This window comes from Trachurus japonicus, chromosome 5, assembly GCF_045865225.1.
Source record: "Trachurus japonicus isolate A0001 chromosome 5, Traja_1.0".
In the NCBI taxonomy this organism is placed as follows: domain Eukaryota; kingdom Metazoa; phylum Chordata; class Actinopteri; order Carangiformes; family Carangidae; genus Trachurus; species Trachurus japonicus.
Genome location: NC_140911.1, coordinates 17,950,396 through 17,970,351, shown reverse-complemented (window position 1 = coordinate 17,970,351; position 19,956 = coordinate 17,950,396). Strand labels below are relative to the sequence as shown.

Sequence of the window (19,956 nt, the reverse complement as noted above, 5' to 3'; positions counted from 1 at the left end):
TGGATTCCTTCATCCCCTCTTCTCGGTGTTAAATACTGAGTAAACACCGCCTGCTAGGAAACAGTTTCTGTATGTCATGTGAATAATACATGTGGTGTGTGTTAGTCCGTTTGCTTATTTATTCATTTAAAAGTCAAATCTACCTGTGAAAACGATGTGTAGTTGTACTGCCTGGAAATTAGTGTGAAGAATATTAAGTGTGTTGTGTTTGGCTCTTCAGGGGGGTGGGGGGGGGGGGCTGCTGCAGTGGTGGGTGGAAGGAGGGGCTGGCAGAGTGTATGGATGTTACTGAATTACTGAAGTTTAGAGGAACTAGATCTAATTTCAGCCTGGCAACCCATAATGTAAGAGAGGTGAAGGCAGGTGTACAGGTAATACTCTGTAATAAAGTATTTGTCATTTTGATAGAAACCACAGTAAAGCTTTAATAATTCTCTGACCACACCCTCCTTTTGCGTTGCCATTATTCATTCGTGCATCAAAATTTCTTAAACATGTGCAAGCTCAAACTTGTACATGCATCGGGAAAGTAAACTTGAAAAAGTAAACTCCAAGATCCATAAAGTATAAAGGTAAATGTGTTGTATGATTATAAAGCAGCATGAGATATACAACAGCACAAAAACCTCAGTTTAAATTAGTCTGACCATCCTCACAACACCAAAAATATCCGCACATGTGCTCAAGCTAGGGGTGGGTGATATGGCAAAAATATCATATCACGATTTTTTAAAAATGAAGTCACGATTTCGATTTCATCACCATCTTAAATCGAAAAAAGAAAAACAGACAATTCAGGCCAAAGAACCGTTCTGAACAGATTTTAATCTAAATAGTTGCAGTTTTGCCAACATGTGCACTGTAGCCCCATGATGTGTTCACACACTGTCAGATGTACAGGACAATTGAATGGAAATTGAGTAGCAACTTTTTGTGCGTTACTGTGAACAACATGTGAAGTATGAAAATTAGAGGTGAAGTGTGTATAACGTAACGTAACACAGTCACATTTGAAATTCGAGCTGTCTCTTCTTCAGATGTTTGTTTTGTTGCTCTCTGGAATCAGTCAGTTCATCTTTTTGGTCCTGCCATGTTTTATCTGCCTCCTGGGGGGAGGTTGAGAAGATGGGCAGTGACAGGATCTCTTCCAATGATAGTGGACAATGTGACAGACAGGAAGTAATATGATTTATCTGAAAATCTTTTAATGATTGTTCTAATATCTGTTTCCAAAATATTTGTCACATCACGTATTATTTTATTTGTGAGATATTAAAAAAAAAAAAAAACTGCAGTGATGAGGAGGAGGGAGAAGATTTTACTCAAAGGGAAACTTGGACCTGATAATATGTTTACATCTGACTGCCTTGTGAGCCGGTTGTTAAGTCGACATATCTTTTCTGTGTGTTTTTGCAGGTGAGTCAGTATACCTTTGCCATGTGCAGCTACAGAGAGAAGAAAGCTGAACCTGTGGAGCTTCTCCAGCTGGACGGCTACACTGTGGACTACACCGACCCCCAGCCAGGTATCCACTTCACAACAAGCAATGGTGTCTTCGGTCTCTGCTCTGGTCCCGACCAAGCTCCAGACACGGAGCAGAGACCCAGGTCCGAGAGTGCAGGGCTGTCCCTCTCTGAAGCAGAGGAGAGGTCGGCTTCACTCCCGTCAGTCTTCACAGACAGTCCACAAAGAGTTTCTGATCATATCCTCATCAGTTTGCTCCAGGCGACGGACTTTTTTCTTCCTTCTTTTTTTTTCTTTTTTGACCCGGCCTGTAGTAGGCTATTTGGTGTCGGCCTTTCGTCTAAACAAAGTCCTGGCATTATATGAGACCCGGCTATTAATTAAATGTTTGAAAAATAAATGCGACTTATAAACCGGTGCGACTTATATATGTTTTTTCCTCTTCATGATGTATTTTTTGTCAGATGCGACTAATGCTCCGGTGCGACATATAGTCCGGAAAATACGGTTAAATGGTTCAATGAGTCTTTACTATATAAACTTGCAGTGCAAGTGATTTTTTTGGTTTGTTTTACAGTAACTTCTACAGTAATTTGTTTCTGAATGAACAAACATTTTTTGTCATGTGCAAACAAGAAAGATGAAGTCTTTGGTAGTTAGAGCCCACTGTGATGTCACATGTGAGGTGTACCCCTAGACACTGGTGGTGGTGGTCTGAAGATGGGAAGAGGAAAAGCTTGGGATCTGGTTGTGATGATGAGCCTGGCCTGAAAACTGGAGGTGCTAAAGAAGAAAGGTTGCAAATATCCACTTGGATATGAAGACTGGAGATGAAAAATATTGGGCCAGTGCAGTGAAATGACAGCTCATTTCAGGAGAGAGGGGAACAGAGTTTGAAATATGACAAGGAGGACAAAGCGATAAATTTGCTGGTTTAGATCGTGGCAAGACCTGATGGGTTGGAGTCAGGTGAGAGAGGGAGGAAACAGAGAATGATGAACAGAAACTGGAAATAGAAGAAGTAGTCTTTCTGACTGAATTAGTAATGAGAGGAAATAGGGGTGGGCGATATGGCAAACTTTTCATTTCACGATTTTTTAAAAATGAAGTCACAATTTCGATTTCATCACCATCTTAAATCGAAAAAAGAAAAACAGACAATTTAGGCCAAAGAACCTTTCTGAACAGATTTTAATCTAAATAGTTGCAGTTTTGCCAACATGTGCAAACAACGTAAACATAGTAAAAGGTATCAACACTCTGATAAAGTGCACTCTTGCAACATAAAAGGTACAGTAGCTTTCAATAAACGTGAAAGTAAAATATCAATGAAGACATTACTGTTTGTTTTATTCAACACAGTCATTTTAACAGGATTTTAAGTGTATCAAAACACTAAATAGCTGATTGAAAAGGGTCAAATAAAAATATAAACTAAAGTAACTGTTGTTATCTCTTTTAGCAAATTTTGCAAATGTCCTTTGTTTGCGCTTTGCAGCATAGAACTGCAGTTTATAGAATGAGCCCCAGACGATCCTACGATCTCTGCACTTTGGCAGATCGTCTACACACTCTAATCCTTCACCATCTAATATCGCCATATCGCCCACCCCGAAGAGGAAATAACCCCTTGTGTCCACACCATAGATATGGTACAATAAAATGTATGTGAGCTGTCGGACACTCAGGATCATTGATATAGTGTTGTTTATTCTGATGTACCTGTACTTCCCCCTCTGTGTGTCTCTCAGGTCTGGACGGTGGTCGGACATTCTTCAATGCTGTGAAAGAGGGCGACACTGTGATCTTTGCCAGCGATGACGAGCAGGACCGAATCCTGTGGGTGCAGGCCATGTACCGAGCCACCGGCCAGTCACACAAACCGGTTCCTCCCACCCAGGTCCAGAAACTCAACTCCAGGGGGGGCACAGCGCCACAGCTGGATGCACCCATCTCTCAGTTCTGTAAGTTCACATCTGATTATCTATCTTCTTCTCAGATAGGCTGTAACTAATGAAGTGCCATCCATTGTATTCAGTCTATTCAGTCTATTTTATTTTATAAGATAAAACATTTTCAACGGTAAACTTGGAGTCGGTACCTGGGCCGGACACTGATCGACTAATCTCAGCATACTGTAGGAAAATGGGCAGCACCATTTAATGTTGTGTGTCCTCAGTTTGTCTCCTCCTGGTCTTCTACTCTACATGTTACTGTTATTTCTTTCTCTGTGTGCTGCTTTGCTCTCTGTTGTAGATCTGCTGTATTGTTTGTGTTGGTGGCTTTTCTGTGTGCCTTTATGTTCTCTGTTTGTTCCTTCTTCTTCTTCTTTTAAACCCTGACCCTGCTTTCTTGTAGCTGGATTAAAGGGTAAGTGCTTTCCTCCCCTTTTTTTCTCTTTCCTCACGTTGTCGTCCATCACTTTTCCTTTTTTGACTGAGTTTTCTGGCTCTTATTTTACGATAGAAATACTGTAATCTGCATGCAGACATTATTTGCTTTGGCTGCATATCTGCTGTCTGTACCACAGAGGTAGACCAGATCGTTGTACAGAAGTGCTGTACTGACCATAGAGGTCGTAGCCTCTGGTCATTTGATTTTGAAACAGGTATTAGATTTTTTTTTTTCATCTAATTTTTAAAATACAAAAATTCAGCATAAATTACGTTGTAAAATATTAATTCATTTTCATGAGGACTTAATTAGTGATGCCTAGAAAATCACAGCATGTCTGTTTCTTAACAAGAGCTGTGAAGGCTGCTTTGTACTGTAACCACCATGAGGAAGATTATTGCCTGTGTTTATGGGCTGGATGTTGATGATCAAGAATTATTTTTCTGTTTTGTTCTGGGCTACGGTCGAAAGGTTTTTTTTTTCTTCAGAAAGTGCCAAACCTTTGTGTATTTAAGTGCCAGACTTGATAAGAGTTGAACGACTTCTCAAAACAGGGGGAAAGGAGCTAATAACCTCCTACAATTGCCCGCTGTGACAAGAACCAACAGTTAAATCCATGTTTGACTGGCTGAGCTTATTATTTATGTTGATTATTTTAATGACTCTGATTTATTCATTTCATGTTATCTGATTTAAACATCTTTTTATATAAATAATAATAATTAAGATGATGTAAAAAAAGAAAAGCCAAGTGTTAGGGCAGTGCCTTATCCAAAATCCTAAGAAATTCTCCCTCACATCTTGAAGAAAGTGGTGAGGAAAGGAGGTAAAGGCCATTTCTTTATGACACAACTCAGCAGACTGTAGAACACAAAATGCACAGTTGCCTCAAAAAGAAATGCATGCAGATCAGCACATTAAATATATATATATATAAAAAGATTCCTGTGTGCATTTGTGTAAGTGATTTTAGTGAGCGGGTTGTTTTTGACACAACCTCTGGAATCCCACTGAGTCCCAGCAGCTGGTAATTACCAAGTATAAAGTGCCAGGCCATGAATAATACAGTGTGGTTGCTGCACAATTAAATCAGGCACCAATCAGTCAATGTTACCAAATAACTACTTGCCTGTTCACACCTGGATCAGCGAAATGAATAATATAACATCATGTCACCCCCACCCAACCCTCACCTCCACTCGTCAGTCCAAATCAAAATAGATTACATTAAAACACTGTAACATCAAGGCAGGATGAAGAGGTTTGTGTTTAGCTGCTGAGATGTGATATTATTCTTCTGTTAACTCCTTTGGGTCTGATGATGAGTTTTCATTTGTTTTATTTTACTACTGTAAACATGATTACAAGTTTAGTTTGAGAGAAATGATATAGTTCGAGAGGCTTTATACATTTAGTTTTCATATATTTATAAAATATATACAATATTCATATTTTGTTCTTATCTAACAACAATAAACTCTAAACCTTGAGCACTGCTGCTTCAGTGGAGCTGCTCAGGTTTCGTTTCTTCAGATTTTTAAAGCTTTTTCCCCAGTTCAGCTGCTGTAGATGGAGTCCTCCCATAAATGTTGTGGATAAACATGGATACAAATAATATCAGTTTAGGTGTTTGTTTTATTTGGGATGTTTTCACTTCTTTAACTCTACCTACCTATCCTTGACATTGTAAACACCTAACTAACTGTACTCTTCGCATACTCACAAGCATGCACTACAATTAGTGGGCATTCAACACCAAAACAGCAAACATCTTGTTCAAGTGAACTGCAGATGGCTGCTTATAGGTTATCCCATATCTGTCCTTAACTCTGGAACAGTTTGTAAAACCATGACCACAACATTCCTACACAAAAGCCCACCCACACCTCTGTCTGCCTTCAACAGCTGATCTATAGTAATACAGCATGCACTAGGTGCATTCATTAATTGGTTCACAATGTATAGTTCCAATTTACTTCAAAACATTTATTGTGAATTTTTCAATTTACCTGTAAGTAATTCTTCACTATTTGAGTCTGCTGCCTATAAACGTAGCGCTGACTGAGGTGTATTAATCCAATAATGGCTGGGCTGTTACCGCTGACTCACAGACTCCACGCATTGATGAGCTTTGTCATATGAGAATCAAAAGACAAACAGTAATAGAGCAGATGTGAAAGTTGAAAACAGCTCAGTGTAACACAGCTGTTACTCCTCACAGCAATTATACTAAGTATTTTAGCGTCAATAAGGGCACAGTTGGATACGGAGACGATAGAAAATCCCCACTAACGTCAGCTGTGAGGTTGAAATTATCAGCTTTTGGAAGTTGTTACACAAAATTCACAAAACAACAAACTGTACGTCGGCCACCGTTAATAACAATGTGGTTGATGTGAAGTGATGTTGGGGGGTCAGATATCTGGATGTGGTTGTGGTCACTCGCAGCAAAAGAGAGCCATGTGTTCAATACACTCAAATGCCTCTGACCATCAAACCCTGGACCAACAGAGTGTCCAGTCCACTGCCTCCCAGTTCCTCTCCTCTGGATCTATAAATGAATAGCAGCTATCAATCACTGTCAGGGCAGTCCCTCCCCTGCCCAGACGAACAGGGGTGACTAATGTCATTGCATGTTACTGTCCAGCCCTCCCGCCTCCACTCCCACTCACTCACATCAAACAGACCTGACAAGCCACCAGCTACAGACCAAAGGGGCACCACAATGTCACCTTTTTAGATTTTTTTGGGGGGGAGGGTGGAACTTGTTGAGGGGACACAATCAGCTCCCAGCATCCCACTCTTTGTTTTGTTTGTTGATTGACAGCTGGGGTGCCTTCATTGGGCAGTGAAGAGGACGCTGGCTGACAAATCCCTTGATTGCTTTGTATCTCTGTATAACCTTCATTCACATCTGTCCCAAGTTTGTCCCGAGTGACAGGACAAACTCTGTCCATACTGGACGTACACATACAAGAGAAGTTACATTGAGTCTAAGACGAGCCAAACAAGACTCTGTAAAGTCTGTGGAGTTCCTCCTCATCACTGCCCTGATCTAAGTTGATGATAATGTTTGTACCAAATGCTGCTAGCGACAAAACCAATATTTATATTTTGGGAAACAGGCCCCAGACAGATTCATCACGAGTGACTAATCTAATCACTTGCTAATTTGCTTGGGAATTAATTCACACCTCAGATCCACTGGTACCAGCATCATTACATAATCTCCATCCTCCTCTTGTAGACTTTGTCTCAGATTGTGTTGAAATGTAGCATAAGCCTAATTAAATATGTGATAAATGTTAAGTGCTGTTAATCAGTGGCTGTTCTGGGGTCAGGTAATTATGAACAGACTAGTGTCTGGTTCTCAGAAAATCTCTGCTGTGCTACTGTATGTTGTGCTATGTTGTGTTATATTGTGCTATGCTGTGTTGTGCTGTGCTGTGCCGTGCACATTGGACACAACAGGGTCCCCAGTAGCACACACGTGCCCTGGAGACACAACACAGGTTAATCTGTCAGTGTTGGTGAACTGGAGGGGCAGACGATGCTCACTGCTTTTGTTGCATATTAAATGTGTTTCTTTTGCTCTCACAGCCGACAGAACATATGTGATTGCGGGCTCCACATCACTGCAATGTGGGTGTAGAACAGGTTGTGTGTTTTACCTGTTCTGTGGTAGACTTTCATTCAGCCATCAGAGATGTCCTGTCCGTTATTGTACTCAGATTATTTCTGATATCATTGATCAGGATTGATAGCTCTCAGTACAAGCAGTCAGGTGGATGTGGATGATTTGCTAACAGAGCTGGTTCTCCCTCCCTGTGTGGCAGCCAGCAGGTTTGTATCCAGATTTACAAGCCCCCAAGTTGCCCAACCGTATTATTCTCTCCTCCTCCGCCTTGTTGCACCCTGATGTAAATGTAATACACCACCAGGAATGCAAGTGAAAATTTGTTGTCAAACCAAGCGTTATTAAAGCCTCCTGTTTAGTGTGCCAGTGCCATATCCCCAGCTTGTTCTCAGTCCATTAGATTTTCAGGGCAGTGGCTAATTAGGGGCTGCACCAGGCTGCTGGGGCCACCGACACTGCAGTGAAGTGGTATTAGATATGGGAAGCGGGGCTGATGGTGACTGGAGGATTAAAGTGTGTTTTATGACCCAGATTTTAACTTCTCTCCACTGGCTCCTAGTATCTTTTACAATATATTGATTTTTTTTTTTTTTTTTCTTCAAAAATACAGTTGCACATATAAACAGTAAACAGTTAATGTAGAGTAGAAGGGAATTTGCAGGTGAAGTTGGAAACCTACAGTAAATAGGGCTTATGAAGTGATCCCAGCCTGGTATTACCATTTACTTAAAACAATTTAAAAAATAAAAAAAAATAAATACAAGAGAAAAAAAAAGAAAAAGGGAAAAAAGAGAAAAATAAATTTGAATGTCATTTTACTTGTTTTAAGCCAAGTCTCTTCTGTTTTTAAATCCCCCATCCTTCCATCTTCTACTGCAATGATTTTAAATACATAGAGTTTTAAAATGGGAGCACATCTTTTATTAACTATGATGAACTATTATAACTTTGTGCAATTTGATTGTATACAGATTCTTTAATCCAAGAGTGACAAAGCTTTTACTCATCTTCATCACTTCAGTTAACATGAGGAGTCTCTGTGACAGTAACTTTATCACAGCGCGCAGCCATCAAGGTTCAGCCTGAGTGGAACTTGACGGCTGCGCTTGCACAAGCTCTCCGAATGGGAGACAAGTGAGTGTGGTGGTGCTGTGGCCACATTCTGCCTGAAAGCTGTGTTATACTACCTACTGAGTTACACCTGACTTCCCAACATTTCTTACACCGTGTCTCCACATCTGTTGTCCCCCTTAGTATCTACCAAATTGTGAATTGCCATGAGTTGAAATATTCTGGTAGTGCAGGCCACAAAATGTAGTTGACTTATAAACATATTTGGACATTTCTAGACATGAGACATGGATGTATGGGTGTGTAGAAGCACAACCTGACCCCAGAACTAATCTACAGAGAACCTGTTCATCTTTACACCTTCTCTAGACTCAAACTGACAACCTCCATGAAGAGCTCAAGAAAGACTCATCCACTGGACACATGACCTAATACATAACTTGCACATTTTTTATATGACTTTTCATGATTAGATGATTAGATTTTATGGTAATGGTGTGCACCAAAGTTATCAATGGGTTTAGTGTTCAGGGGGGGCGGGGGGCCTGTTGTTTCATCTCTGCTAAACTGACACTTCCGTAAAGGTTTCAAAACACATGTATCTACTAAATGGTTAATGTATTTTTTAATGTTTCAGAATCTAATGCTCTCTATTGACCACATTATCAAAGTTAAATTTGTATCTAACTTGAACCCTTTACCGTGAGAGTCTGATGTTCCAACTTCTGTGTCTGTCTGTCTCTTGACTGGACTGTTAAATGGATGTATACAGATGCCGATCGAGCCCAGAAACATGGTATGGATGAGTTTATTTCAGCCAACCCCTGTAACTTCGACCACGCCTCGCTGTTTGAGCTGGTACAGCGCCTCACCCTGGACCACAGACTCAACGACTCCTACTCCTGCCTGGTGAGAAAAAACGGCTTTATCTCAATCTGTCACTGTGGAACTGTCATCCTCAGTGCTGTGTTTGTTTGCTCACATGAAAAGTGATGACAAAAGAGTGAAACCCTGTCTACTGTCAACACTTCACACCTAACCAACCACTGTGTACACTGGATTTGAGTGTTGGATCACACTAGAAACTTCATGTCACAGCACGGTACTGTATGTGCTTCCAAAAAAAAAACTTGACCACTTAGTCTGTGTCATGTCAAGCTTGTGAGAGTGAGAATTAAACACAACCTGTTTAGCAAACAGCAAATCCAGCAAAAGTAAACCTTTCTTAAAATGATAAGGACCTTGCAGATCACTTGCACACATGCTTGAACTTGTGTTTCCTGAAGTAAACCTGGCTTACAACTCAACACATGTCAGTTATGGTCTAACAAGTGAATTAAGATCTGTTTTTCAAGTACAAGAACACGACTGACAAACTTTTGCACAACTAGTGTTGAATTTAAAATTTTAAGTAACATTGCATAAACATTGGAACACAGCATCATTTGAAAAGCCTGTTATCTAAAGCTTTTTCACTGAATCTCTATGTGCTCTGCCCACAGGGCTGGTTCAGTCCCGGTCAGGTGTTCGTCTTGGATGAGTACTGCGCTCGCTACGGTGTGCGAGGCTGCCATCGCCATTTATGTTACCTAAGCGATCTGCTAGAGAGGGCGGAGAATGGAGCCATGATTGACCCCACTCTACTGCACTACAGTTTTGCCTTCTGTGCCTCCCATGTGCACGGAAACAGGTACAAATCAAACTGTTGCTTAGTTCTGGTCTCACCTGCTCCCCAGGTGTTGAGAACAAAATGAGTTAGTCGATACAGACACAGACATTATGTGGAGCAATATCGGACATCTGACATCAGTCCTTACTTGTTTTTTCACAATTTATGCTTCAGTTTTCGCCTTGCATGTTGTCTGCATGCTCACCTTTCTTGTCTTTTTCTTTGTCTTTTTCTTTTAACCTTCTATTATCCTTGTTCACTCACACAACACATCTTTCCCTCCGCTAACTCCAAAATCCCACCCCTTTACTCATCTGCAACTAGTCAGCGGCTTTGTGAGTTGTTAAACTGGCCAGTATCTCAGGCCAAACTCGAACAAGCCCTTTTCCCCTCTGCCCCTGAGCTCCCTGCCCAAACTGCCAAGCGAGAGCTCAAAATCATTGAGTTCATGAAGAAAAAGGACTTCAGACCTCTATTTTTCTCAGGAACGAGAAGGTCAGTGATCTCACTGGGTGGGAAATTACAATATCCATCCTATTTTTAAGTGGGAGAAGTGCTGTAGGGAGAATGAAAAGGAGATAAAATCATTTTTTTCTGAATTTTCAACTAAAAAGGTTTAAACATCCTGTGAATGGCTGTGCATCACACATTTCTTTTCCTACACGTATCATTCTTCCCACAAGACCAGAATATACATTTTAAGACAGTAGGCCTCGGAGCTTCTCTGATCTCTTTCCCATAGTCAGAGCTCCTAACCCTACCTCTAAGACTTTCATCACTAATCTCATAACCATGGTTGAGGGGCGGGGGCCTAGGTCAAGTGGTAAAACAAAAGCTGTAGGTACAACATCTGCTTTACTGCTGATGTGGCACAAGATCTGCTTGTTGCTACACATCTTCAAACTCCTCCACTTCGCGTAGAAACTCTGTCCCAGCCTGAAGGGTATTTTCTGCCCGGCCCCAAGCTCAAGGGGTGCTCAGCCCAACGGCTTCACACTTCACAAACACCTTTTGTGTCCTGAAGGCCACAGTGTGATGAAGCCAACAGAGCCAAACAGTCCCCAAACTGGACGTTCTCATCACTAGGGCTGCATTTTGAAATCCTGTCCATGAAGATTAGAAACAGGTTTGGTGATGAGGGAAAATGCTCATTGACAGTTCTCTCTCTCTCTCTCTGGTTATACAGGGACCAAATAGCCCATAGTGATGTCCACAACCTTATATTCCCACAGTTCCCACACACAATCCTTTTCCAAATTCAGAAACTAATCCTCTCATGACTAAATAAAGAGAGAGAGTTAGCACGTCGCGATGAAAACTACAGGGACTTTTAATCTGAAGACTAAGTTAGATAGCTGAAAAATGACAAAACTAAATTAGGCCCAGTAGCATATTCTTCAGCTTGGTTTAGAGATGCAGTTTTCAGTCAGAGATCAAATGGTGTCATGTCCTGAAGGTTGGGTGGTTTGTGACACAGGAGTCATCTGGGCTGTACTCCATTATGTACCCTGTTATCTAAGTTGCAGTATTTACTTCCTGCCTAATCTGCTGTGATGTGTTCAGACATCAAATCTGTCAACATAACAGTTGGCCGTCTGCAGATGAAGTGTAACAAAGATAGACGAGGGCCACTCCAGCGCTGAGGGCAAAGGTCAGGGAGGGTTGTCTGTCAGTGCCTCCCCTCCACCTCCCCTCATCCCTCCAGCTACGCTCCATCCTCCATCCATCCATCCATCCATCCATCCATCCATCCTGCGCTCTGTCCTGCTGACAAACAGTGACTGAGGACAGGGGCCTTTTCTGATCAGCATGGACAGATGGACAAGTCGCTCCAAGAGAAAGAAAAAAATAGAGAGAAGGACAAATTTAGGGCAAATGTGGTGAAAAAAGTGAATATGAGATTTGCGGTGAGAAAAATGAGGAGGCTTAGAAAATTCTTTCTTTTTTTTGCCAAGAAACATTTGTATGCAACGTGAGGCGTGATAAAAGTTGTGTAAAAGTTTATGATTTGCATTTGAAATATATACTTCAGTATGTAAATATACATCTTGATTTTTTTTAAATCCATAAAATCCAAAAATAATGAGCCCTACATATCTGCACATCCACACACATCAAAGAGGGACCTGCTCTGTCAGTCCAGCCGTTGTGCCTGGAGGTGGAGGCATGACAGGTTGACAGGTTGTCATGTGTGACGGGCCGAATGTCTCCACTGCTGACACTGGTGCGGTTGCCCCTGTGCACACACCTCACCGCCCCCTCCACTGCCCTCCCCTCTGCCCCCCTCACCCCCCCTCACCCAAACCCCCTCCTAATACCCTGCTGCCTGGAGGTGCTCTAAGTTGGACTTGGTTGCCCAGTCGCCAGCTGAAGTGTCAGGATGTAAGTTCTGTCCAGCTGAATGTCGTTGTGTAAACTCACTGGTATGAAACGGCTTTATCATATACTGTATATCATTTCATGTGACCCAAGCTCTTCGTTATCATTATATTTTTACATCATGGCCTTTGATGTGATTTTATGTTTTCAAATCCACTTTTGACTTTGATCTAATTTCATAAGGTTTCCGAATGAAATACAAACAAAAGAACATTCAGTGAATTAATTAAATCTCCCAAACCTTTAAGTGGATTATGAAACCTTCAAAATTTGGGAAATTTTTAAATATTACAGATTGAGTTTTCTACAAAAATCACTTACTCAAATTTGGTGTATAGCTTCAATGATAAAGCATCAATATCATACACTCCACACACTGTATACATGCAGGGATCTGCAGAAACATGGTTGTGTTTGTGGAATTTGTATTTCAATAATATTTTATATTTCTGAATCAAAATATTCACAAACCTTTTTTTAAAGGCCAATTTTAACATTTTAATTCTACATATTTTCAAATAAATATTTATTAGATTAATATGTATCATAAAGTACTTGTGAATAAATATTTAGTATTATTCCTATTACACACATGTTAAATGTAAAGATTGAAAAAAATTCTGTCAATTAATAGATAATTTTTTTTTGGTCTAGAAAATGTTCTGTTATCACAGGAAACAACCAGCAATCACTTACATTATGAGAAACTGGAACAAGAAAATATTTACTTAAAAAAATAACTTTTAACATGTTACTAGAATCGTATTAAGTATTTAATCAGTATTAAACTTTAGAATGATTAACTCCTGGAATAAAAGACTGGTCTTTAATTGAAACTACAGGAGATTTCTTATTCTGTTGTTTTCTACCTCATGGCCTTGATGTGGATGTCTGCAGCACAGAGAGGGACATGTGAACGTGTTACTGGCTTTGCCGTCTGTCTGTCACTGATGGCTCATTTGCTTGTTGTCGTCATTGGAGCTGTGAGGTCATCTGGTCAAGCAAACATGAGGAAGCTGCCAAGGAGCAACATGCGCTGGAGGAAAAAAAAAAACACACACACACTCATGCCCCGCAGGAGTTAATTAGTGTGAAATTTTCTTATTTCATTTTCTGTCACAATGTGAAAGGTGAGATGGCTTTTTATTGTGAATTTTTAAAATGACACCTCCTGTCCAGTTTTTCTGTTTATGTGCCTATTTTAATCTCATCATCAGCAACTAAACAAAGAGACCAGCAAACACAACCAAATGGAGTGTAAACTACAAGAAGTAATCGCCACTGAGACAAAGAAATTAGTTACCAAAATCATAAATTCTCATTTGACGCACACACTGAGCAGCCTGTTCAACAATTAAACCTAAATCTCTCTTCCCCTCCTGTGACGTTAGCACAGTCCTTTTAATTCTGTCTTTATGAAGAAAAAAAAGAAGAAGAAAAGATGATGGATAAATCTTTTTTTATTAAACTGCTGATGGGGGCAAAGCAACCGGTCTGCAATCTCAGCTTCATGCATTATCTCTTCTCCTGCGTCATGGGCTCCAGCAGCAGAGGCCTACAGGTGGCAGTGACACACTGACAGTGTCTGTTCCAGTGTCCATGAACACGGAGGGGAGTCTGGATGAGATGATCGCTGCTGATGTTGAGCAAACTGGTACCCTTTGAAATCAAACACAGCACTCATGCACTCTTAGAGTACCGCATGTGTCCCCCCCCCCCCCCCCCACACACACACACACACAGTTTCTCACTGCTGAATTGACATGTCAGAGGGAGAGGAGTCGGGGCTCGGGGGGTGGAGGGGTGGTTGGGGGGATTGAGAGAGAGATGGAGAGTGTCGTGTCTCCTGCTTCTCGTCATGCTGTCATAGCCACCAGTCCAGCGCCTCCTCTGTCACATGCACTCTGCTCACACTCCACCCTGACCCAACCATGTCACAAACAATAAAAACACATCTATTACACATGCACACACCTGCTTGTAAAGCTGTAACTGCTGTTCCTGTGTTGAAATGATAAGAATGTGATGTGCACCTACAGTATGTTGAGGATGTCCTCAGTCACTTCATGCAATAATAATTATAAAAATAGATTTAAAGCAGAAGTAAGTGATATTTTTGTGTTAATATAAGTCTTAAATAGTTATATCTTCCGACAGCAATCACTTACATAGAGTGTTTGGACCGAAACACGGGTCTGTCAGTCACTCTGCTCTGCTCTGAGCTGAGGAGAAAACTTTTCTTGTATCCTACAATTTTTATCCAATGAGGAGAGAGAACGGCATGAAGGGCTGTGTGTGCAGCCAAGGGATGCGCCCGAATGTGGTGACGTAGGGACGAGGACTGTTATGGTGCGTTCAAGGCAACTCGTAACTCGTGTTTTTCCGACCTGTGAAGTCGTACCAGTTCGATCTGGTACGAGTTCACGGGTCGGAAGTTACGAGTGGCCGTTATAGTGACTTTCACAGGTAAAACACACAAGTGGGTTGCCTGGAACGCTACAAAGTCGTAAGTCGTGACTTGAAGCTGTAATTTACGGTTTCAAAAGCCTGCCTGGAACGCAGCATTAGCCAAAACGACCGGATAGCTTACTTCTGCTTTAACAATAATTTGATAATATCTAATGTAATTAGTTTACTTTGCACAGAGCAAATTGACCACTTCATCTTTACTTGAATTAGCACTGTGGTGTCTTTTTGTACTGAAACATGAAAGGCAGTTTGTAGTCACTATGATGTTAGAATATGACTCCATATCCAGTGGGTTTAGTTTCATACAACTGGACAGGTCAAATGAATAGTAAAAATCTTCATATCACCTCCTGTGTGGTAACGCTAGGACTCATGTTCTTCATACGTCCTTCACAGATACATAGACTGCAGAGCCTTTGATAGCTTGTCACCGCTGCTGTCTTGCAGGCCTGACGGTATTGGTACCGTGACTGTGGAAGAGAAGGAGCGCTTTGAGGAGATCAAGGAAAGGCTACGGGTGCTTCTTGAAAACCAGATTACACACTTCAGGTAAAAAAACAAAAGTAGACAGAAACACTTGTGTGTCACACCAGACTGCTGGTGCTCAGGATAAAAATCCATCCACTTTTTTCCACAGATACTGCTTTCCATTTGGACGGCCAGAGGGAGCGCTGAAAGCAACTCTGTCCCTGCTTGAAAGGGTAAGTCACTCCAGAGTTCCTGTTGCTTTGGACCATCTCTCTAAACACCCATATTCAACCTTTCAATTCCAGTATGACCATTGGAGGCATTGGCATGCCATTTGTTTATGATGTCTCCATGACTTTCCTTTTCAGGTTTTGATGAAAGATATTGTCACTTCGGTTCCACAAGACGAAGTCAAATCTGTGATCCACAAGTGTCTGGAGCAGGCAGCTCTGGTGAACTACCAGCGCCTGTCGGAGTACGCCAAACTGGAAGGTAAGTCACTGCTCCATCACTGGTCCGTTGCGTTGGGTCAATTGTACTAAAAAGCTCATTTAGGAAAATTGTAGAATATGGTGATATGTGGTTATGTGGTTTAAATCTGAGTGTGTAAATGCCATGCACGTTCCATGACGTGGACCTTACTTCTCTGACTCCCACTCAGGTAATGTAATTTTAACTCTGACTTGTTTGGTGACTCGGACTCAGGTAATGTGAAAGTATGATGATTCAAACATGACATTACACAACATACAGTATTCACAAAGCTCTTGGGAAAGACTAGATGACAGAACTTAGGACACTCAGACTCTGGTTTCCTGCTTTGGACTTTGGTAAGTTAAGTTAAAAAGATCCTATCCAGATTATGGTTTATTTCATTGCAATACAAGTATTGATTTTTTTTCTCTACAGCTGCAGACAGAGCTTCTTATTATTATCTTTTATTGTGTACTAAAGGAGCTATTTGCAGGGTTTTTCTATTGCTGCATAGCCACCATTGGCATAAACAGCTGTTTACTCACCAGTCAAGAAGATTTGTTGTCAGATTAAAGCATTAAACATCCTTCCCTTCCTCACCAAGAGCTGTGTCCAGAGGTGGGAAACATTGCTCTTGCTTTGCTTTCCATTGATTCTTTTCTGCTGCTGAAGATAACGTTGGATCTGCATCAACAGTAAAACTTTCACAGAGCTCCTTTAATGGCACAACAGTTGTTTTAAGTGGCAAATGTTATGTTTATTTTGCCTTATACAGCCTATTTTATTTTTTAAAAATGTACCGTGAGTAAAAATGCATTCAATTCAATCTTTATGCTGACTTTGTCCACCATGCCTAAGCCTCTCTTTCAGCTGAGTCCTACACTGCCTGTCTCCCACTTTGGCCCTCCTAGTAGCTGAAGTGTTGCTCCTTCTTTTTCTCTTTTATCTGCCTTCCTCTTCCTCGCTATCTGATGACTTCCATACTCACTCCTCTCTTTCCCCTGTCTATTGGCTTTTGCTGGTTTATTAGCTGATCTTTGAAAACAGGAAGGCCAATAAACAAGACATGACGGGACTGCCCCTTGTGGAAGTTCAATGTTTTTTTTTTCTGTTGCATGGTCCAAGTTTTCTTTAGTAGGCATCACAACCAAGTCAGAAGACTGATTTGGTACCGACTTTATGGCAGGATATTTATCCATTTTATTTTTAAATAAATTAGATTTTTAATTAATTAATTAAATTTTAATTTTCACTTACACTGCTGTACATGTGGCTCTAATCTGCTACAGGAACATTTGGGAAATTTGCTGTTTTAGCCGGAGTGAGTTGAGTTGATGTGTATCAAGTGCAGAGGGAGGCCCTATTGTGTATAGTCTGTTTTAGAAAAAGAAAGTGAAAAATACACTGTCAACACAGAGATGACTGACGTATGGTGTTGAACTGCAAGCTAGTCACCAATCCAGTCTGGAGTCATCTGGGTTTCGTTCAAAACAGACCTCAGACCTGGCCAGACCTTTTGTGTTGACATGTAAACTGTGAAAAAAAGGTTTTCATATCACTTACTGTGATATTTGTTTTGATGGTATGTGTGTACAATTTGGGTGGAAAAAAAATAAATTCTACTAGTATGATAAGATGAAAGGTCAGTCATAGCTCATGTACAGTAACAAACACCTCAAGGAAAAAAAATTTGGTTACATTAATGCCAGATTACTTCAAATGGACTATTTAAGACGATGTCTATAAAGAAACCATCACCTCTCTGAAGATACCAAGGATCGTCAGTGTTTCCCACAGAATTAGATTCTATATGTGGTGGTAGCTGATGGGGGAATGGGGTGGGGAAGCTCTTTACAGTACATGGCAAATAACAGTGTATATAGGTGTTCCATTGTAAGTATTTTAACTATTTACTTGCAACAAGTACATAACTGAGCAATATCTATAATTTTCTATTCACACTTGTTCCATATGCCAAATTTGACTTGTTGGTTAATTGACTAGAACTTGCTGCTTATGCTTATGTTTTTTCTAAGCTTTTGCTCGTCAACTGGCTAATTTGCCAGCAAATAATGAATTACTATATGCTTGCACAGTTATTAAACCAGTGTTTAATAACTGTGCCTCATACAGGTTCCACCTCTTTTGCAATTGTTGGAGAAGGGTGTTTGGTGGAGTCACTGCCCAGCTGGCGACAGGAGAGCAGCTCTCCGCAGGCACAACTATACAATAAAATACAGTTTTAGCCTTTTGTATGAGTTTAAAAAAAGACAAGAAAATCAATATGTACGTAGTGATCAGTGATATTGTGGTGAGCCACCACACATACATCAATATATGGGAAACACTGAACCTTAGTATCTCAGTTGTGATTGTTGATTATCCCCAAAAACCCCTCCCTTCATACTGGTGGGCTTCTTAATCTATGGGAAAAGCTGATATTTCAGATTTTACCTCTGCTTTGCAGAACGAATGGTTGATCCAATATAGACAGCCCATAATTTTTGAACCCCAGACACACATGTGTGGAAACAGCCTGCTTGTACTCTGGTATCTGTCTCTCACAATAACGTGGGCAAAGCCATCTTGCTCATGTTGTTGACTTGCGGTCTCAGATACCTGCCCCTACCCGGCTAAAAAGCTATAGCCTGGAAAACTGTAAACTCTAAGGTTAGACTGATGTGTTGTTTTTCTGACTTTGGCCTATCAGTAAAAATCATGCTTGTGAACAGTCACCATAACTGAGTTCAGATCTGACATATTTCAAGAGTGTAAAATGTGTTTTATGTAGCATTTGAATTGTTAAATTACTTCCTGGGATATTAACCAATTCACCTAGATACGTCAGGATTTTTATCGTAAACTAAGAAAACCATATATAAAATGAGGAAGCATGTAGTAATATAATAGTGACCGGAACTGGTGATTTACTGCACACATTGGACAACAACAGTTTTCTTACTGAAATGAAAATTTGATTTTGGTTGATTGTGGTACTTTTCAAATCAGCAACAGACAACAAAAACCTTGTATTGTTCTTAAAATGTTCATGCATTATGGCAAGATGAAAAATGAGCTGAAGTTTCTGGTAATGTCAATGTGTTTTCACTGTCACAATCATATTACTATATTACAAAGTCACAACACAAAGTGAGCTGGTGAGTTTTAGTATTGTCCAGCAGCAAGACCTGCCATAACTAAATACAAAGCACTAACATTAGTTGTCATTAGCTTGATGATCAAAGCCAACTTAAACTTTCTAAAAATTGTTTAATATACTTTTCTGAAGTATACCTTCTTAAAAATTCAAATATGACTCAGACCTTTTCTTTATACTTGTCAAAACAAGCCAAGTAGGCTTAAGTGTAGTTTTTAAAAGAATATGTTTATGTCTATCTTGCAGCCCTCTCCGATATGGAGGCATGAGCTCCCCCTCCCCCAAAACCAGTGTTTTACTGAAAAATGATCGTAATGTAGCTTGCTAGCACTGCCACTTGCGACACTTGCCAAGCAGATCCCTAGAAGTGCACATCCACTGGTTTAAACTGTAACAAAAAACAAATGGAGCTAGATGAACAGTCACTAATAACCATGACAGAACAGTTGCAGTATCTATGTTAAGTACAATCTAAGTTAAATACATGCACAATCCCAGTGACTGTGACAATCTTGGCATTTTGGACATGGTAGTAGATCCAGAAAGACACTTGTGGCCTTAGTTCTGCTGTGGAGCCATGTGCCTTGGCGTAAGCAGCTGATGGATGAAAGGATGCCAAATGCTTTGGCAGGGCTTTATCTGGTGAATACAGGGGGATACTTTAAGCTTGTGTGTCATCTACTACAGATGATGCCTCAATTGAAAATGTCTCAGAAGGGTCTTCGTGACAAAAAGTCAATGCTGTGTGAATTTTGTATTAACATACAGTAGCGT

General features: G+C 40.6%; 1 protein-coding gene across 6 annotated transcripts in view; it reads left to right on the top strand.

Moving 5' to 3' along the window:
• Positions 1–19,956, top strand: part of cadpsa (Ca2+-dependent activator protein for secretion a) — a 147,189-nt gene that overhangs the window by 79,962 nt on the left and 47,271 nt on the right. For 4 of the 6 annotated variants that reach the window (XM_085776588.1, XM_085776589.1, XM_085776587.1 and 1 more), the window contains exons 10-16: positions 1,417–1,525; positions 3,216–3,428; positions 9,339–9,475; positions 10,069–10,256; positions 15,531–15,632; positions 15,721–15,784; positions 15,920–16,043. In XM_085776588.1, the coding sequence (XP_085632714.1) occupies positions 1,417–1,525; positions 3,216–3,428; positions 9,339–9,475; positions 10,069–10,256; positions 15,531–15,632; positions 15,721–15,784; positions 15,920–16,043 (937 nt within the window). Of the gene's footprint in view, positions 1–1,416; positions 1,526–3,215; positions 3,429–9,338; positions 9,476–10,068; positions 10,257–10,559; positions 10,731–15,530; positions 15,633–15,720; positions 15,785–15,919; positions 16,044–19,956 lie in introns of all 6 variants that reach the window. The other 2 variants (XM_085776585.1, XM_085776584.1) reach the window with 1 other exon arrangement.